General features: G+C 43.0%; 1 protein-coding gene across 1 annotated transcript in view; it reads right to left on the reverse strand.

The window, feature by feature from the left end:
* Positions 1-17,427, reverse strand: part of LOC126413152 (protein Fe65 homolog) — a 521,914-nt gene that overhangs the window by 246,445 nt on the left and 258,042 nt on the right. Inside the window, exon 2 of the mRNA XM_050083046.1 lies at positions 17,076-17,409. Coding sequence (XP_049939003.1) covers positions 17,076-17,409 — 334 coding nt within the window. The remainder of the gene's footprint in view (positions 1-17,075; positions 17,410-17,427) is intronic.

Below are 17,427 nucleotides of genomic sequence, written 5' to 3' on the forward strand. Positions count from 1 at the left end.
TGCTGATGCAATAGCTCCATAGCTAACAATCACAAACAGACTTTCAGTCGACGAAAGATTCGTACCCAAAGACTGGAAAGTTGAATGGTCACACCAATATTCAAAAAGGCAGTAGGAGTAATCCACTAAATTACAGGCCATATCATTAACGTCGATTTGCGGCAGGATTTTGTAACATATTGTGTTAGAACATGAATTGCCTTGAAGAGCACGGTCTATTGACACATAAACACGGATTTAGAAAACATCGTTCTTGCGAAACACAACTAGCTCCTTACTCGCACGAAGTTCAAATGGCTCTGAGCACTATGGGACTCAACAGCTGTGGTCATCAGTCCCCTAGAACTTAGAATTACTTAAACCTAACTAACCTAAGGACATCACACACATCCATGCCCGAGGCAGGATTCCAACCTGCGACCGTAGCAGTCGCGCGGTTCCGGACTGCGCGCCTAGAACCGCGAGACCACCGCGGCCGGCCCCGCACGAAGTGTTGAGTGCTATTAACAAGGGATTTCAAATTGATTCCGTATTTCTAGATTTCCAGAAGGCTCTTGACGCTGTACCTCACTAGTGGCTTGTAGTCCAATTGCATGATTATGTTATATCGTCTCAGTTTTGTGACTGGATTCGTGATTTCCTGTCAGAGAGGTCACAGTTGGTAGGAACTGAAAGGTCACCGAGTAAAACAGAAGTGATTTCTGGCGTTCCCCAAGGTAATGTTATGGACCCTCTCCTGTTCCTTATCTATATAAACGATTTAGGAGACGTTCTGAGCAGCCGCCTGAGGTTGTTTGCAGATGATGCTGTCCTTTATCGTCTAATAAAGTTATCAGAAGATCAAAACAAATTACAAAACTATTTAGAAAGGACATTTGAATGGTGTGAAAATTAGCAATTGACGCTAAATACTGAACAGTGTGAGGTCATCCACGTGAGTGCTAAAAGGAAACCGTTAAACTTCGGTTACACGATAAATCAGTCAAATCTAAAGGCCATAAATTCAACTAAATACTTAGGAACTATAATTCCGAACAGCTTAAATTGGAAAGAACACACAGCGAATATTATTGGGAAGGTGAACAAAAGACTGCGTTTTATTGGCAGAACGCTTCGAAGAAGCTACAGGTCTACTGAAGAGACTGGCTACACTAGTCTCGTCCGTCCTCTTTTGGAGTACTGCTGCACGGTATGTGATTCGTACCAGATAGTATTAACGGAGCACATCGAGAAAGTTCAAAGAAGAGCAGCACGTTTTGTACTGTCGAGAAATAGGGGAGAGAGTGCCACGAACATGATACAGAATTGGGGTGGAAATCATTAAAAGAAAGGTGTTTCTCGTTGCTGCGGAATCTTCTCACGAAATTTCAGTCGCGAACTTTCTCCTCCGAATGTGAAAACATTTTGTTGACACCGACCTACGTAAGAGGAAACAGTCATCACAGTAAAATAAGGGAAATCAGAGCTCGCACGGCAAGATCTAGGTGTTTGTTTTCTCCGCGCGCTGTTCGAGATTGGAATAATACAGAATTATTGTGAAGTTTTTACGATGAACCCTCTGCCAGGCACTTAAGTTTGATTTTCAGAGTATTCATGTGGATGTAGATATGTGAAAAATGACTTCTAAATATTTCCGGAACGTGTATCTGAAATGGAACATGGGAACCAGCCCGATATTCACCTGAGGGGATGGGGGAGACCGCCTAAAAACAACACATCCAGGCTGGCCGGCACACCGACCACTCGTCGTTAATCGCCCGGACGGATTCGACCCGGGCCGGCATACTGTTACCTCTCCGTACCAGAAGCTGTCGCGTTAACACGCGCTGCTATCGGGGCGAGTGTTGATAGAAGCGGTTATATTATTGCATACAGCACTTTCCATATTTCACGGCTGACTTACGGAGACTAAAATTGCATCAGAACTGAGAATCTGGAAAATAGAAAGGAGTTCTATGGGATGGCGCACGAAAAACCAGCCGCGAGTACAGACTGCTTGTCAATTACGCATTAATCGTTGTCTTCCACGAGCATGTACAACAGCAAATAGATAAAAATGTGATAAAGAAATAACAAACTAATGCAAGCAACTTGGAAACAATAGATGACACTTGGCAGGCACAAAGAGCAGTCTAGTACTCAGGGCCGGTTTTTCGTGCGCCACCATTTATAAATTGCAAGATACGTTTAATGCATTATAGTTTTCAGTTACTCACGTGATGGACTGTGACCTGATCGCTAACATTCTAGCTAGGTAGTCAAGAAAGGACGTGGTACCTAACGTTTCTCACGGAAATGTTATAGGTCCTCTGCTGTTATGAGTCTACATAAACGAGTTACGAAACGATCTAAAATGGTTCAAATGGCTCTGAGCACTATGGGACTCAACTCTGAGGTCATCAGTCCCCTAGAACTTAGAACTACTTAAACCTAATTAACCTAAGGACATCACACACATCCATGCCCGAGGCAGGATTCGAACCTGCCACCGTAGCGGTCGCGCGGTTCCAGACTGTAGCCCCTAGAACCGCTTTTTTTTAATCTCATTTTGTTCGTTTTTGTTCGTTGTATCTGCTCTGGGCGGACGTCGAAAGACACCCGTTTCAGTTCGTTGTTGATCCATTAACACGGTTTTTTTTTATTACAGAGGGCAACTATCCCCCTGACCGAACACGCTGAGCTACCGTGCCGGCTGCCGCTCGGCCACCTCGGCCGACAGACGATCTAAGAAGCTGTCACTTACCATCTCGTAAAATCATCAAATGATAAAAACCAAATACACAATTATTTCCACAAGATATCAGTATGGTACGAAATATGACAATTGACTCTAAATAATGAGTCATCCATACGACTACTAAAAGGAATCCGCCAAATTTCGGTTACACGATGAAGGCTGTGAATTCAGCTAAATACTGAGGGATAACAATTACGAACAAATTAAATTGGAACGATCACATAGATAATGTTGAGGCGAAGGCCAAGGAAGTGCGTTTTATTGGTAGAAAATTTGGAAGATGCAACAAATCCACTAAAGACAATGCCTACGCTTGTCCGTCCTCTGCTAAAGTACTGCTGTGCGTTATGGGATCCTTAGGACATCGAAAAAGTTCAAAGAAGTAAGAGTAGACAACATCGGTAGTTCCACGAGGCTTTTCGTGGATAGTGCTGATGTGCAAAGAGAAATCGTAACGCAAGAAAATTGTAGCGAAATACAGGAAGACCTGCATGGTGAGGGGAGTGACAATTGAACCTCAACATAAACAAATGTAACGTACTGCTTATATATAATCAAAAGGAGCCGTCATTGGAAGCAACTACATCCATAAAATATCTAGGAGTATGCGAACGGATAGTCTGGATCCGCGCGAACGCTGCGGTCGCGGGTTCGAATCCTGCATCGGGCATGGATGTGTATGATGTCCTTAGGTTAGGTTTAGGTAGTCTAAGTTCTAGGCGACTGATGATCTCAGAAGTTAAGTCCCATAGTGCTCAGAGCCATTTGAACCATTTTTATGCAAACGGAGCGATTTAAACTGTGGTGTCACCGCCAGACACCACACTTGCTAGGTGGTAGCCTTTAAATCGGTCGCGGTCCGTTAGTATACGTCGGACCCGCGTGTCGCCACTATCAGTGATTGCAGACCGAGCGCCGCCACACGGCAGGTCTAGAGACACTTCCTAGCACTCGCCCCAGTTGTACAGCCGACTTTGCTAGCGATGGTTCACTGCCTACTTACGTTCTCATTTGCCGAGACGATAGTTTAGCATAGCCTTCAGCTACGTCATTTGCTACGACCTAGCAAGGCGCCATTACCAGTTACTATTGATGCTGTAAAACATGTACTGTGAAAACCGATGTTCACCATTAATGGATTAAAGTTAAGTATTCCACCAGCTACGTCCGTTTTTCTAAATCCTAATTTCCTTGTCCTGTTCCAGACCTCACGCCAGCCTGCGTGAGCTAAAACGCGTGCCTTTCGGCCTCCTCTAGTAAAACGGTGTTGGCTCTCCTACTAACCACAACATAAACGATCACATAAAACTAATCGCATGAAAGGCAATGGCACACTGTGATCCACTGTAACAATCGTCAGGAAATGTTGCCTGTCAACAAATGAGGCAGCTTACAGAATCTTCCTTCTACCAAAACTTGGTTAACGTTCCGAGAGCGTACGTGCCTAGAAGGGTCACCGAATATTTTACACCTCCTACGTACATCTCACGAAAAGACCATGAAAGTAAAATTACAGAGTTACGAGACCATACGGGGGGCCTATCGAAAATCGTTCTTTCCGCGTACCATTCGCGACGAGAATACGAAAGGAGGGAAGAGACAATTGTACAGAAACTTCGCTCCGCCACACACCGCAAGGTGGCTTGCGCAGTATAGCTGTAGTTACAGATGTACACCAATGTAAACAAATCATTATAATAATACTGAAACCAGCTTTTATTATGCATCCGTGGCGTGTCGGTCAGTTCCCTGCGTGACTGCAGGACATGACAGGCAAATGTTTCCCCGCAGCGAAGAACCGCGCAAAATTTGACCCACTGCGCTTGTCAAACAGGGCACCGACCTCGGCCGTTCACCGCTATAGAATAAAGCTATCGATCGCACGAGGACTCGCTGTTAAAGTTGCTTCATGCGTCTTTCTTCGGTTCCCTGGCGCCTATCCCGACTATTGAGGAGTCCGCTTTTCCAATGTTTGACAAATTTTGTTTTATTGTTTAACTTTGTGGCCGATTCTTTCCGACGCAACAGTCGGCAAGGCAACCTAAGGTTCAATAGTCGTGTGCGCTGTCTGTCTGTGAAACGTGTAAACTTTCTTTTGTGCATGAGCGTATTTACGCAGTTTGTGTGTATTCTCCTAGGCAGAATTTTAGGATCAGCTCAGTATTTGCTGAAAGGAGAGTGGAAAACCGCCTGAAAACCACATACATGCTGACTCGAGTGCCAGCTTATGGTCATTTAATCCATCCGCGGTACACATGTAGGTATAACGAAATTTATTCTTGGAAATGAAGTGGAAACGTGACACCTGACAGCTAACTTATTGAACATAACTTGGCCAGTCTTCTCAGTCAGCATTGTTTTAAAGAAATCTCTGCAGTTGTTTACTGCTTTAAAAAAATGGTTCAAATGGCTCTGAGCATTATGGGACTTAACAGCTGAGGTCATCAGTCCCTTAGAACTTAGAACTACTTAAACCTAGCTAACCTAAGGACATCACACTCATCCATGCCCGAGGAAAGGATTCGAACGTGCGACCGCAGAGGTCGCGCGGTTCCAGACTGTAGCGCCTAGAACCGCTCGGCTACTCCTTTACTGCTTAAAGTCCAATAATACTTCTTGTCGTAATCAGTGTGAGAATAAACACGAGAGAAGTATCTACATGCCCATGCTGTCAAATAAACACACATAATTATCGTTTAGAAATGGTTAATGAAAGACTGCAACTGTAAAAACATTTATTTTGTTTGTTATAAAATAAAACTTGGTGCTACCAGTTATAAGTTTTCTTTACTTCATTTCTGCACAATGCGTCTCAGGAAATAATTCTCATTTTCAAGTGCTTTTTTCGTGTATTATGGTAATCATGCGTTATATTCTCCATGTGTGAGCACCTCCATTATTCTGCGGTCTGTATTGTAGTATACACATGCGTAGTTATGTAATTAATGATTAATCTTTCCTTAAAGGTAAGGGTTAATTTTGAAATAACGGTGACTTACGAATCTGCTACTCGTACTGTTCGCTTACGCAGAAACTCACACATTATACAGCACTTTCAAAATTGACAGTCCACAGTACACGCTGAAAACACAAATGATGTACTGCAGGTTGTCAATTGCGTCACTAATTTATGATGTGTGTGAGTTTCTGCATGTGAGGAGAGCAACAAATCCCAAAAGCAGCAATTTCTTCCTCAAATTAATATTTATGTTGTCTGAGTAACACATTTTTTCATTTAGCCAAAAATATTACTTTGTTTCCCTAATTATTTGTTTTTTTTATGTATTCTGATTCTACTATCCTCAGTTATATTACTGTAAACGCAGTAAAACGTACACAAAAATGAGACGAAATTCATACTCCTGTCACGAAAAGGTTTGATGTTAGGTTACGAATTTCGTAAGTCAGACATATTTTCCGCGTCTGACTTACGAAATTCGTAACCTAACATCGAACTTTTTCGTGATAGGAATATGCATTTCATCTCATTCAAGAGAACAAATAAAGCATGTATTAAGACGAATTACACCTGAATATGGACCCACAGGGTCCGAAATGCAACGTGTACTGAATAAAACACGAAAAATTGTGACTGAAAAATTAAACGTTCTGCAGTATCTCGGACATAAGCAGCTACATTTAAAATGTACGAGGTAGCATTGAGAAGTTCAGAATCAGCAAATGGAAGACAAAGAGGAAAAAAGAATAGCATTTACTTCTCCCAAAGTACCAAAATAAAAAAGTAACAATATACCGGCAAAATGATTCGCCGAGAATAACTTAAGCCTTAAACAAGTTCATGCCGAATAAACAACGCTGCAAATCTGATTCATTTCAATCAGATTACCTGCCGGCAAAGCTGCTTAATACTGCTACTCTGGACTGAAGCTGAAGTTAAATGCCTGAAGTCCACTCATCATGTGAAGTCAGTGACTCGTAAGGATGGCGGACATGATACACAGTAAAAAAAGCGAAGCTCCATAATTGTGAAAACGGAGGAACCAGAAGGAAACTTTTTATCGTTAATGCAGACTACATCCTTAGTTATAAAGTAACAGGCGTGTTACTTAACTTACCAAAACTGGTCACAAGCTGGGCCTTGAGAAGTGCTACACGTTTCATTCATTGTACTTTGAGGTCACAGAAGTTTTCAGTACAAATGTCGACTGGCAACAGTTCAGGAAGCCACAAGCCAGCAGACAGCGCACGGAAAATACCGACGTTAAGTCGTAAGGCTTGGAGATATCTCCCGATCATCTGCACTGCGGCCACTGGTACCAGCACACGCAAGTCCCTAACACAGCCCCGCGCCGACAATTGAGGTTAATACATTCAAGTCAGACCAATACATCAGCCCTCCCTCCATCCACATTTCCTTCCTTCGTGGCCCTGGCTGCTGCCTGCACGTTGTATCTCATTTCGGCCTTTACTGACTGCACGCCGCAGATTGTAGCAGTAGATTTGGGACAGGCACTGACGGAAGGAGCCATGCAGCATACGTAAATTTCTGATTACTTTAGACTTCTATGATTGATTTCCGGGTATGTTGGCTTACGGAGCGAGAAGTCAGCAATATACCATTGAATCTTATATCCTCGCCTACTTATCAGCACAATTAAATTTGTGATATCTTAGCGGATATGGAAATTCGTAATTCCATTAAGATGGCGAATGCATATATCACAATCAACTCCATTTATCCGCCGTCTGACACGGGTATAACGGAAAAGAGAATTTTTTTTTAAAGGCAGACCACAGAAAACCTTAACTTGGGTGGTCGGACGGGGTTCAAAACTGGGTGTTCTCTTAAGGTATCTTCACACGGGCTATTAAAATTGCATACTGCTGCCAATGTATCCCGACAATGTTGTTTGGTAACATTGCGGTCACACGAATAGCAGCCACGTGTTTCGGCAACAATGCATCCACTGTTACCCGTTAATATTTGCGGCAATACAGTTCCGGACCATGAGCGTTTACACGAGCTACACTATGGCCGCGAAATCGACGAAAGCGAAATAGTGGAAGTCAGAGCAGTCCTTTTGCATTTGCATTCCCCAAGGAAACAAATTAGGAGGAAAGAGAAATCGAGCTTCGGGATGTTATCTTTTTTTAAGTAAGCGAGCTGCTTCCGAAACTTTTAACTTGTGAACTAATAACTGATACACATCTTTTCCAGGACGCTAAGGACAATTTTGACAAATGCAGAAATTGGTAACACCAACACCAATGCGAATGACTGTATGCCAGATAGAAGAAGACTGGGCATCACCTTTCAGTTTTCGTCAAGTGCTGATTCCTACAGAAGTTCGAGGTGCCTCTCTACAACATGCATCTCATCGATATGCCTTTTGGTACAAGGCGTTTGCACAACACTTTGGCCGGCCGAAGTGGCCGTGCGGTTCTAGGCGCTGCAGTCTGGAACCGCGAGACCGCTACGGTCGCAGGTTCGAATCCTGCCTCGGGCATGGATGTGTGTGATGTCCTTAGGTTAGCTAGGTTTAACTAGTTCTAAGTTCTAGGGGACTAATGACCTCAGAAGTTGAGTCCCATAGTGCTCAGAGCCATTTGAACCATTTGAACAACACTTTGGTGGGGCAGTCAAGGAATTCATTAAAGTAGTTTGAAATAACAGTCAAATGTTTATGTTAATATTTTATTGGGGTTCACCAGTACAGTGTTGTTGCTGTGGTCTTCAGTCCTGAGACTGGTTTGATGCAGCTATCCATGCTACTCTATCCTGTGCAAGCTTCATTTCCAAGTAACTACTGCATCCTACATCCTTCTGAATCTGCTTAGTGTATTCTTCTCTTGGTCTCCCTCTACGATTTTTACCCTCCACGCTGCCATCCAATGCTAAATTTGTGATCCCTTGATGACTCAGAACATGGCCTACCAACCGGTCCCTTCTTCTTGTCAAGTTGTGACCAGTACAGTACTGAACTGCTAATTTAATAAATGCGATACATCTACGACCAGAGTTGTGGGTAGCAAAAAGTAATGTATACAAGACCGTAATAAAAGAAAAAGTTGACAAACTGCTGCCAATGGAACACACGTGACGCAACTTCAAGAAAGTTTAGACGTTTTAAGAACCTATGCAGCATAAAATTATGGCACACTGTAGTAGATATTCTACTACGAATGTAACAGTGAGAGTGTACTTCTTCATATTTTCGTCTTAGCATGTTTTTTTCTGTGGTCCCTATCTCTGGCCGCAGATGTGCGTACCACATTTACGGATTTCATGGTTGCCTCATCTGCCCACTTCTGCAGTCCTGTAGATGACAAACAATTCGAGTGTCTCTATGTACGTGCTCCAGCTTTCGAAATGAAGCGCAATAATATTGTTTCGCGTGACTTGGTACCGCAACGGCTGTCGGCATTAGAAAGAGGAATCAAGGCTGAGTGTGAGAGGGATACACATACAGACAAGCACAGACATACAGGGCGTAGAGGAGGAATCGTCAGTACTCAGCGATATGACAGGAACGATCATTCAAAACAAAAAAAGCTAGTAAACATGATCTCTAAAATTCACACCTTAAGAGGTATGAGCACTTGTTTTGGTCCATACTACCTCTTCCAAAAATATCGAAACCAAAGAGCTTGCTGCAGAAGAGAGTTTCACAGTATCAAAGATGAACAAGTGCTCAAAGCCATAAAGATATCCACTTTAGAGCCCATGTTTACTGGACCTTTTTTCTTGTTTACTTCCATACTACCTACTATCAACATACGGAAAGCAAAGAGCTTGCAATAGAAAAGATCTGTTTCACATTAACGAAGACGAAGAAGTGCTCATAACTCTTAAGGTATGCATTTAAGGTCCCGTGTCTACTAGACTTTTTTGCATCGACTGGTCGTACCTGTCATATCCCTGAATACTGACCATTCCTCCCGGGGCGCCCTCTACATGGCCTGGTCATACGAAAGATTTTCCGCCATTGGTGGACAGTATGGACAAACACTTCATCAGTAAATTGAAAATTTCCTGCAACAGACTACTCCCTCAGCAATACTGTCTGGCCATACCGAAATAATGCCATATACTACTGCAGCAATATTGATGGCAACACTATTACAGCCACACATTACCAAAAAATTTTCCTGTGTAAACATACCTTTATTCACTGCATCGTATCGCTATAAAAATGTTCGAGATTCTTGTTAATTTGACTGGAGAAGCAAAGTGTGTTCAGGATGGATATGTTACATCGCACACGAGGACTGGACAGTATATACATTTCTGCCGCCACGTAAATACACAACGTGTCTCAAGATTTCAGCCGGCCGTGGTGGCCAAGCGGCTCTAGACGCTTCAGTCCGTCGCAGGTTCGAATCCTGCCTCGGGCATGGATGTGTATGATGTCCTTAGGCTAGTTGGCTTTAAGTAGTTCTAAGTTCTAGGGGACTCATGACCTCAGATGTTAAGTCCCATAGTGCTCAGAGTCATTTGAATCATTTTTTCAAGATTTCAAAGCCTCCTAAATTAAAAACATTGCCTCCTTCCAGAACTAAAGCACGAAATGTACATCTTGATTCAGCTGAGCCTACCACTGGGTTTTATGCAACCCGCAATGCCTTCAAATACCAAGTGCAAGAGTTTTACATTTTCTCGCTCGTTATGTGCAAAATATTAGTCCTACAGAAGAAATGAACAGGAATTTTTGTAGGAAGCTTAATCCGCTCAAATTTTATACTGAATACGTTTTCTCTCAAGGCCATAGTTTTCTAGTTTTTCAAGAAAAACGCATCTGATGGTCACTTTTGTACGTTTTTCATGAATAATTCGATAAATACGGCCTCTTGCGAAAACGTACCCCATTACAAAGTTTAACTACATTAAAATTCGTACAGAAAGGTCCAGTTCATTTTACCTGTAGACTAACAGTTTATGTATAGCGAGCGAGAGAATATGAAAATCTTGTGCGTGGTATCTGAGGGTGCTGCAGGTCGCATAAAACCCAGAGGTACGGGCAACTGAATCGTTCCATATATGGGGTAAATGGTTCAAATGACTCTGAGCACTATGGGACTCAACTGCTGTGGTCATAAGTCCCCTAGAACTTAGAACTACTTAAACCTAACTAACCTAAGGACAGCACACAACACCCAGCCATCACGAGGCAGAGAAAATCCCTAACCCCGCCGGGAATCGAACCCGGGAACCCGGGCGTGGGATGCGAGAACGCTACCGCACGACCACGAGATGCGGGCTATGGGGTAAGTGATCGGTTATACCGTGCAGCGACTTAAGGTTAGTTAAACAACGCATATGATGAAATGGAGTGCCGAAACTCGTGATGTGCGGAAGACAGCATGTTTCCTTTCACAGCGAGCAGTGTGCTCCATGCACTGTCCAGCTGTCTCCTGCGGGTAGCGAAGCCCCGGCCAGTGCCGAAGGGATTAGCCGCAGCCTTAAAAGCTCGCTCTGCAGTGACCCTGTGTAGTGTAAGCGGCACTACTCTTTAGAGGCAGCGTCGTTGGATATCATTCATTAATAAGCGGGCCTCCAGCCTCAGCTGAAGACAGTATTTCCTCAACTCCTTATGGCGCTAACTGCAACGTACTTCCAGTTCCAAAAATACGTACAAAATTTTATTTTTGATCTCGGGCAGTGGTCAACATTTCCCAGAAACAGATTAAAATAGTTTTAAGCCCTCGGTTCGAACCACGGTTTTCGGGAGATTTTCCTTATTTAGCAGGCAAATACCGGAACTGAAATCCCTGTCCCAACTTAGAGCCTACTGGCTATTATGCTAAAACAGAAAAGTATTACAATAGCAAGCTCAGTTCTCTTCAATACGTAATGAAAGATTGTTGTGTAGTTCATCGATGGCTTTAGCCACAGAACGACAGATCCTGATGTGAATAGCAGCAATAACTATATAAATGAAAACAATAAGGAAACATGAGACACTTGCTCAATATTCCGTTTGTTTGTTTACTCACAAAATGGTTCTCGGCTTTATATGGCATCATCAAGTGACAAGTGACTGTAAAAACCACATGAAACCTGACGTGCTACTTACTGAGATATTAGTGATACAAGAATTCTTATACAGAAAGTCCATACATTTTGAAATCAATAATAAATTAGACTTGAATATTGCAGCCTTGTTTTGTCACGTATGTATAAATAACAATTTTAACACGGAGAAAAAAGGAATTATGCATGTTTCTTTAAAACTAAGCAGTCTGTGCCATAAGTTTATAGATTTCAAGTAATTTCTAATTGTGTCATCTGCTAAATTAAGTTTTATTTATGCATATGCAAGAAATCCAGATTACAATGATGAAGCCAATTTTATATTAATTTTAAAATGTAACGATTTCCTTGGTAATGCTTTAAAAAGTAATTCTTTGCTTTGCAAGAAATCTGTATCACTAATGCCTGAATAAGTCGCACGACATCTGATCGCAAGCAGCTGAAAACTGGTTTGTGAATAAATAATTGATACTTTCGAAAATTTATGGTTTCACGTAATAGTTGTATGTCACTTCCTTATTAAAACTACATATTATGATTAAATAAAAGATCATTCTCAGGGATGAAGAACGAATTTAATTATGCGACATGCGCCCAAACATGATCATTTACACCTTGATCAACATTTTACATTAAGCACAAAAAATTATAGAATGTAGTTTCGAACAACGTTGATCTTGTTACAAATGATTATGTTCAGAAGCATGTCCTCTAATTAATGTTGTCCTTTTTGTCTGAGGATGGTCTTCTGTTCCACCAAAACCGGTAATTTTGATATGGAAGTAAAATACAACTATTGTGCCAAATAATGATTTTTCTGAAGCATATAAAAGCTGTAAATCATTACTACCTTAAAACGGATAAATCATAGTGGCGAATCATCAAGCAAGTGTTTTTCTTTATAATTATTATTTTCATTCTCTGCCAAGCACCTACGAACGATTCAGATTGTATTAAATAAAAATAATTAAAGCCGAATCATTCGTATTGGAATGGAGTTTGTTTCCCTATTGGCAGTGGCCGGTCGAAGTGGCCGTGCGGTTCTAGGCGCTGCAGTCTGGAACCGCGAGACCGCTACGCTCGCAGGTTCGAATCCTGCCTCGGGCATGGATGTGTGTGGTGTCCTTAGGTTAGTTAGGTTTAAGTAGTTCTAAGTTCTAGGGGACTAATGACCTTAGAAGTTGAGTCCCATAGTGCTCAGAGCCATTTTTTTTATTGGCAGTGGTATGCTGCCACCTACGTCAGATTACAGCCAAACAGACGGGTTTGCATCACCTTCAGTTTGCCTGAGCTTTCTACAGCCGCGCTGTCTCGGGCGTCTTGTCACGGTTCGCGCGGCTTTCCCCGTCGGAGGTTCTAGTCCTCCCTCGGGCATGGGTGTGTGTGTGTGTGTGTGTGTGTGTGTGTGTGTGTGTGTGTGTGTGTGTGTGTGTGTGTGTTGTCGATCGATTAAGTAGTGTGTAAGCCTAGGAACTTACCACCTACCTACATATCTTTCTACAGTTGCGTTATAGTGATGGTGGCAGTACGTTCTTCAATCCCTCTTTAACGGAATGGAGCAAAATGGTGGGCAGAATCGAGAACTTCAAGGATTCGAATACATATCGGAGATTGTTTAGGAATATAGCCTAACTGCTAAGAGCACCGTAAGTTTCAGCAACTGAGAGGGATATATCTGCAAAGTTCTCGATTCTCGGATGTTTACCTAGAGAATCTGGGTTACGTATATGAGATTTCATGCCGTCTACTGCGTCTCAGTATAAATTAGTTTCATGTAAATGAAGGAAAGGTACAACAGTTTCTATGGATAACAATTTACTTTCGCATAAAAACAACACAGTTTTGGGATTAACGTGTTTTCTAACTCAGGCAGACCTTCTCGGTCAGTACTAAGGAAACTACCCGATACAAAGGAAGATTCTTTCGCTTATTGTAGTCTTACATTGCCGCTTTATAATGAGCACATTACTGACAGTTATTACGTCGCTACGAAATGAAGATTAACTAACACAACCCAACCTATTTCTAAGGTTTTGCAGTGGAGTTTGGTTTATATTAGGTGATACGAATATGCATCCGAGGCCTTTTACGAGAGCAACGAATAATCAACAACTGTTCTCGTTCTGATCTCGAGAGCTACAGACAAGAGCCTATATTCAGATATCTCGTTCTCGGATGTTTTATTCGAATGTACACATAAAACTGTCCTTGCACGGGACTTGAAATCAAACGTGGACGAGGATCTGGTGGAGAGCAACGTAGCCAACAGGATGGAAGATTGCTTTCTAGGCCACAAGCAGAACTGGGGAGACGCCGTTTTGGATTACATCACTTGCCGTTGTCCCCCTTGTTTGGTGGTTTTAATATTATAGCATGTATTACGAATGTATGCTGCTTCAAAACACTGGCACAGAGAATAATACGAAACGCGTAGCTTTTGGTATGATTTGTTGCAAAGAATGACGGTAAACGACGGCTGGTTAAAGGAATTTAGTGTGTGAACTTGCGTGGTACGAAAGTTATAAGGCACTGATGCAGTCAATAGTTGTCAAAATTGCGCCAGTTTTGGTACAGTTAGTTATAAGTGTATGTCAAGTAATGATAACAGCGGTTAAAGGTTTTATAACGTCGTAAAATAAAAGAGATAGACGTAAATTACGTGTGTCGACTGCAGCGTAGTGGACACAGACGTCGTTGTGAAATGAAAGGTTCCAGATTCTAGTTTTGCTTTCTGCAAATACTTTTTTTAAATCCCCCTTCATGTTATCTACAAGTTAATTTAAGTTTCTCGTGCACAATTCGACGTTAGGCATATACGACGTGATTCAAAAGATTGTGAACAAATGGAAGGAACTGGAGTCGAAACACAACAACTCTGCAGTAGGAATTTGTAGTCTTCGAAGTAAACCTGACCCGATCATAGCTTTGGAATGTCAGGAACAAAAAGGACAATCTGTGCCTACGCGCCTGAAGATATTAAGATACAAGGGCGACTGGAACATTCAATATAGGTATAATGCCTTCGTATACAATTCTGGCGCCCTCTGTCAAGCACAAAAGGCTTCGCACGAACCTCATCAGACGCAGGAAGTATCGTGGTGAGAAGTTTTTCTATTTCGGGAACTATGTCACGTACACGAGGCTCGATTGGCGTACACAGAAACGGTACATTATCTTTGTGAAGCATACTGCGCATATGTGTTGATTGTTCTCCTTGTTGCTGACATTCCAAAGCTTTCACCGGCTCACTTTTACTTCCAAGACTATAAGTTCCTATTCTAAAATAGTTGTTATTCGACTCCTCTCAGCTCATTAAATTTGTGCACAACATAAAAGACCTCTGCTTTAACAAATGAGTTTGTTCTCTTTTGTAATCGTGCTAGGCAAGATTAACCACAAATTGCAAGACGGCTATCTACATCACCGGTTGATTTCCTCTGAATGCTTCTTTAGCTCATCTGCGATGATCGCTACAGATATGACGGAGCTAATTTGCGCCCGTCCTGTTTCATGATCAAGCTGTGTGGTTTGCGAAACAGGTACAGGAGATGGACAGAAATTTGGAAACACCACAAACACAACACATTACCGTGTCTCGCCGTGTAGGAAAACTGTAGGCATTCAAAACAGTTTACAGTTGTGTTGGATTGGATAAGTACAGGTTCTATATAGCTTTCAAGTGAAATTTATATCATTCTTCTTGGAATATACTCGCGAGTTTAGGTAACGATGATACAGGTGGATAGCGAAAAAGTATCATTACCTCCAAAATACAGGGTGATTCAAAAAGAATACCACAACTTTAGGAATTTAAAAATCTGCAACGACAAAAGGCAGAGGTAAGCACTATCTGTCGGCGAATTAAGGGAGCTATTAAGTTTCATTTAGTTGTACATTTGTTCGCTTGAGGCGCTGTTGACTAGGCGTCAGCGTCAGTTGATGCTAAGATGGCGACCGCTCAACAGAAAGCTTTTTGTGTTATTGAGTACGGCAGAAGTGAATCGACGACAGTTGTTCAGCGTGCATTTCGAACGAAGTATGGTGTTAAACCTCCTGATAGGTGGTGTATTAAACGTTGGTATAAACAGTTTACAGAGGATGGGTATTTGTGCAAAGGGAAAAGTTCTGGACGGCCGAGAACGAGTGATGAAAATGTAGCACGCATCCAGCAAGCATTTGTTCGCAGCCCAGGAAAATCGACTCGCAGAGCTAGCAGAGAGCTGCAAATTCCACAATCAACTGTATGGAGAGTCCTACGAAAAAGGTTAGTTATGAAACCTTATCGTCTGAAATTGGTTCAAGCACTGTCTGCAGCTGATAAGATTAAAAGAATCGATTTCTGTGATTTTATCCTTGCTCAAATGGAAACAGATGAATCTTTCGTTTCAAAGATTGTGTTTAGCGATGAAGCAACTTTCCACACTAACGGGAAAGTCAACCGTCACAATGTCTGTATATGGAGCACTGAGAATCCGCGGGAAACAACTCAGTATGAACGTGACTCGCCTAAGGTGAAAGTTTTCTGTGCCATTTCAGCCAATAAAGTTTTGGTCCCTTTGTCTTCGAAGGTGCTACTGTAACTGGACTACAGTATCTGGAGATGTTAGAGAATTGGCTGTTCCCTCTGCTCGAACAAGAAGCACAACAATTCATATTTCAGCAGGATGGAGCGCCACCACATTGGCACTTATCTGTCCGTAACTACCCGAACGTCAACTACCCGAGGCGATGGATCGGCCGCCAGGCAGCCCGTGACAGAGCACTTCATCACTGGCCTCCAAGAAGCCCTGATCTTACCCCCTGCGATTTTTTCTTATGGGGGTATGTTAAGGATATGGTGTTTCGGCCACCTCTCCCAGCCACCATTGATGATTTGAAACGAGAAATAACAGCAGCTATCCAGACTGTTACGCCTGATATGCTACAGAGAGTGTGGAACGAGTTGGAGTATCGGGTTGATATTGCTCGAGTGTCTGGAGGGGGCCATATTGAACATCTCTGAACTTTTTTTTGAGTGAAAGAAATCCTTTTTAAATACTCTTTGTAATGATGTATAACAGAAGGTTATATTATGTTTCTTTCATTAAATACACATTTTTAAAGTTGTGGTATTCTTTTTGAATCACCCTGTATATCACAAAGGCTCAGTGATAGTGAGATCTGGTGACTGGTGGTCAGGGGAGTTGCGACTATTCATCCTCGTGCTCACAAAACCAGTCCTGGACGATGCGAGCTGTGTGAACAGGGCGCATCCCACGTGAGGACGACTGAAGACTGTGTCTGACGGTCGGTGAATATGTGGACTGCTGCGCAGAGGAATACCGTGTAGCGCTGGCCGGCACTCACCTGGCGTTGTTGAGGTTGTCGTCGGCGGCGTCGCCGAGCGCGGTGACGGGCCCGGTGCTGACGTCGACGCCCATGGAGCCGATGTCGAGGGCGGCGTAGGCGCGCCGGCCCGGCCCGGAAGCGGGGGCGGTGGGCGCCGCCTGCTGCTGCTGCTGCGGCTGCTTGCCGACGCCGACGCCGCCCCCGCCGGCGCGCGCCGCCGACAGGTTGCACACGGCGTCCAGCTCGCTGAACAGCTCCTCGTACAGCTGCTCCGTGTTGGAGTTGAGCGCATCGTCGAGCCGCGCCGGGTCCAGGTGGTAGTTGGGGTTCCGGTAGCTCAGCAGCCCGTTCTCTGCAAAACACCACGTCA

The sequence above is a fragment of the Schistocerca serialis genome, chromosome 7, assembly GCF_023864345.2.
Source record: "Schistocerca serialis cubense isolate TAMUIC-IGC-003099 chromosome 7, iqSchSeri2.2, whole genome shotgun sequence".
NCBI lineage: Eukaryota > Metazoa > Arthropoda > Insecta > Orthoptera > Acrididae > Schistocerca > Schistocerca serialis.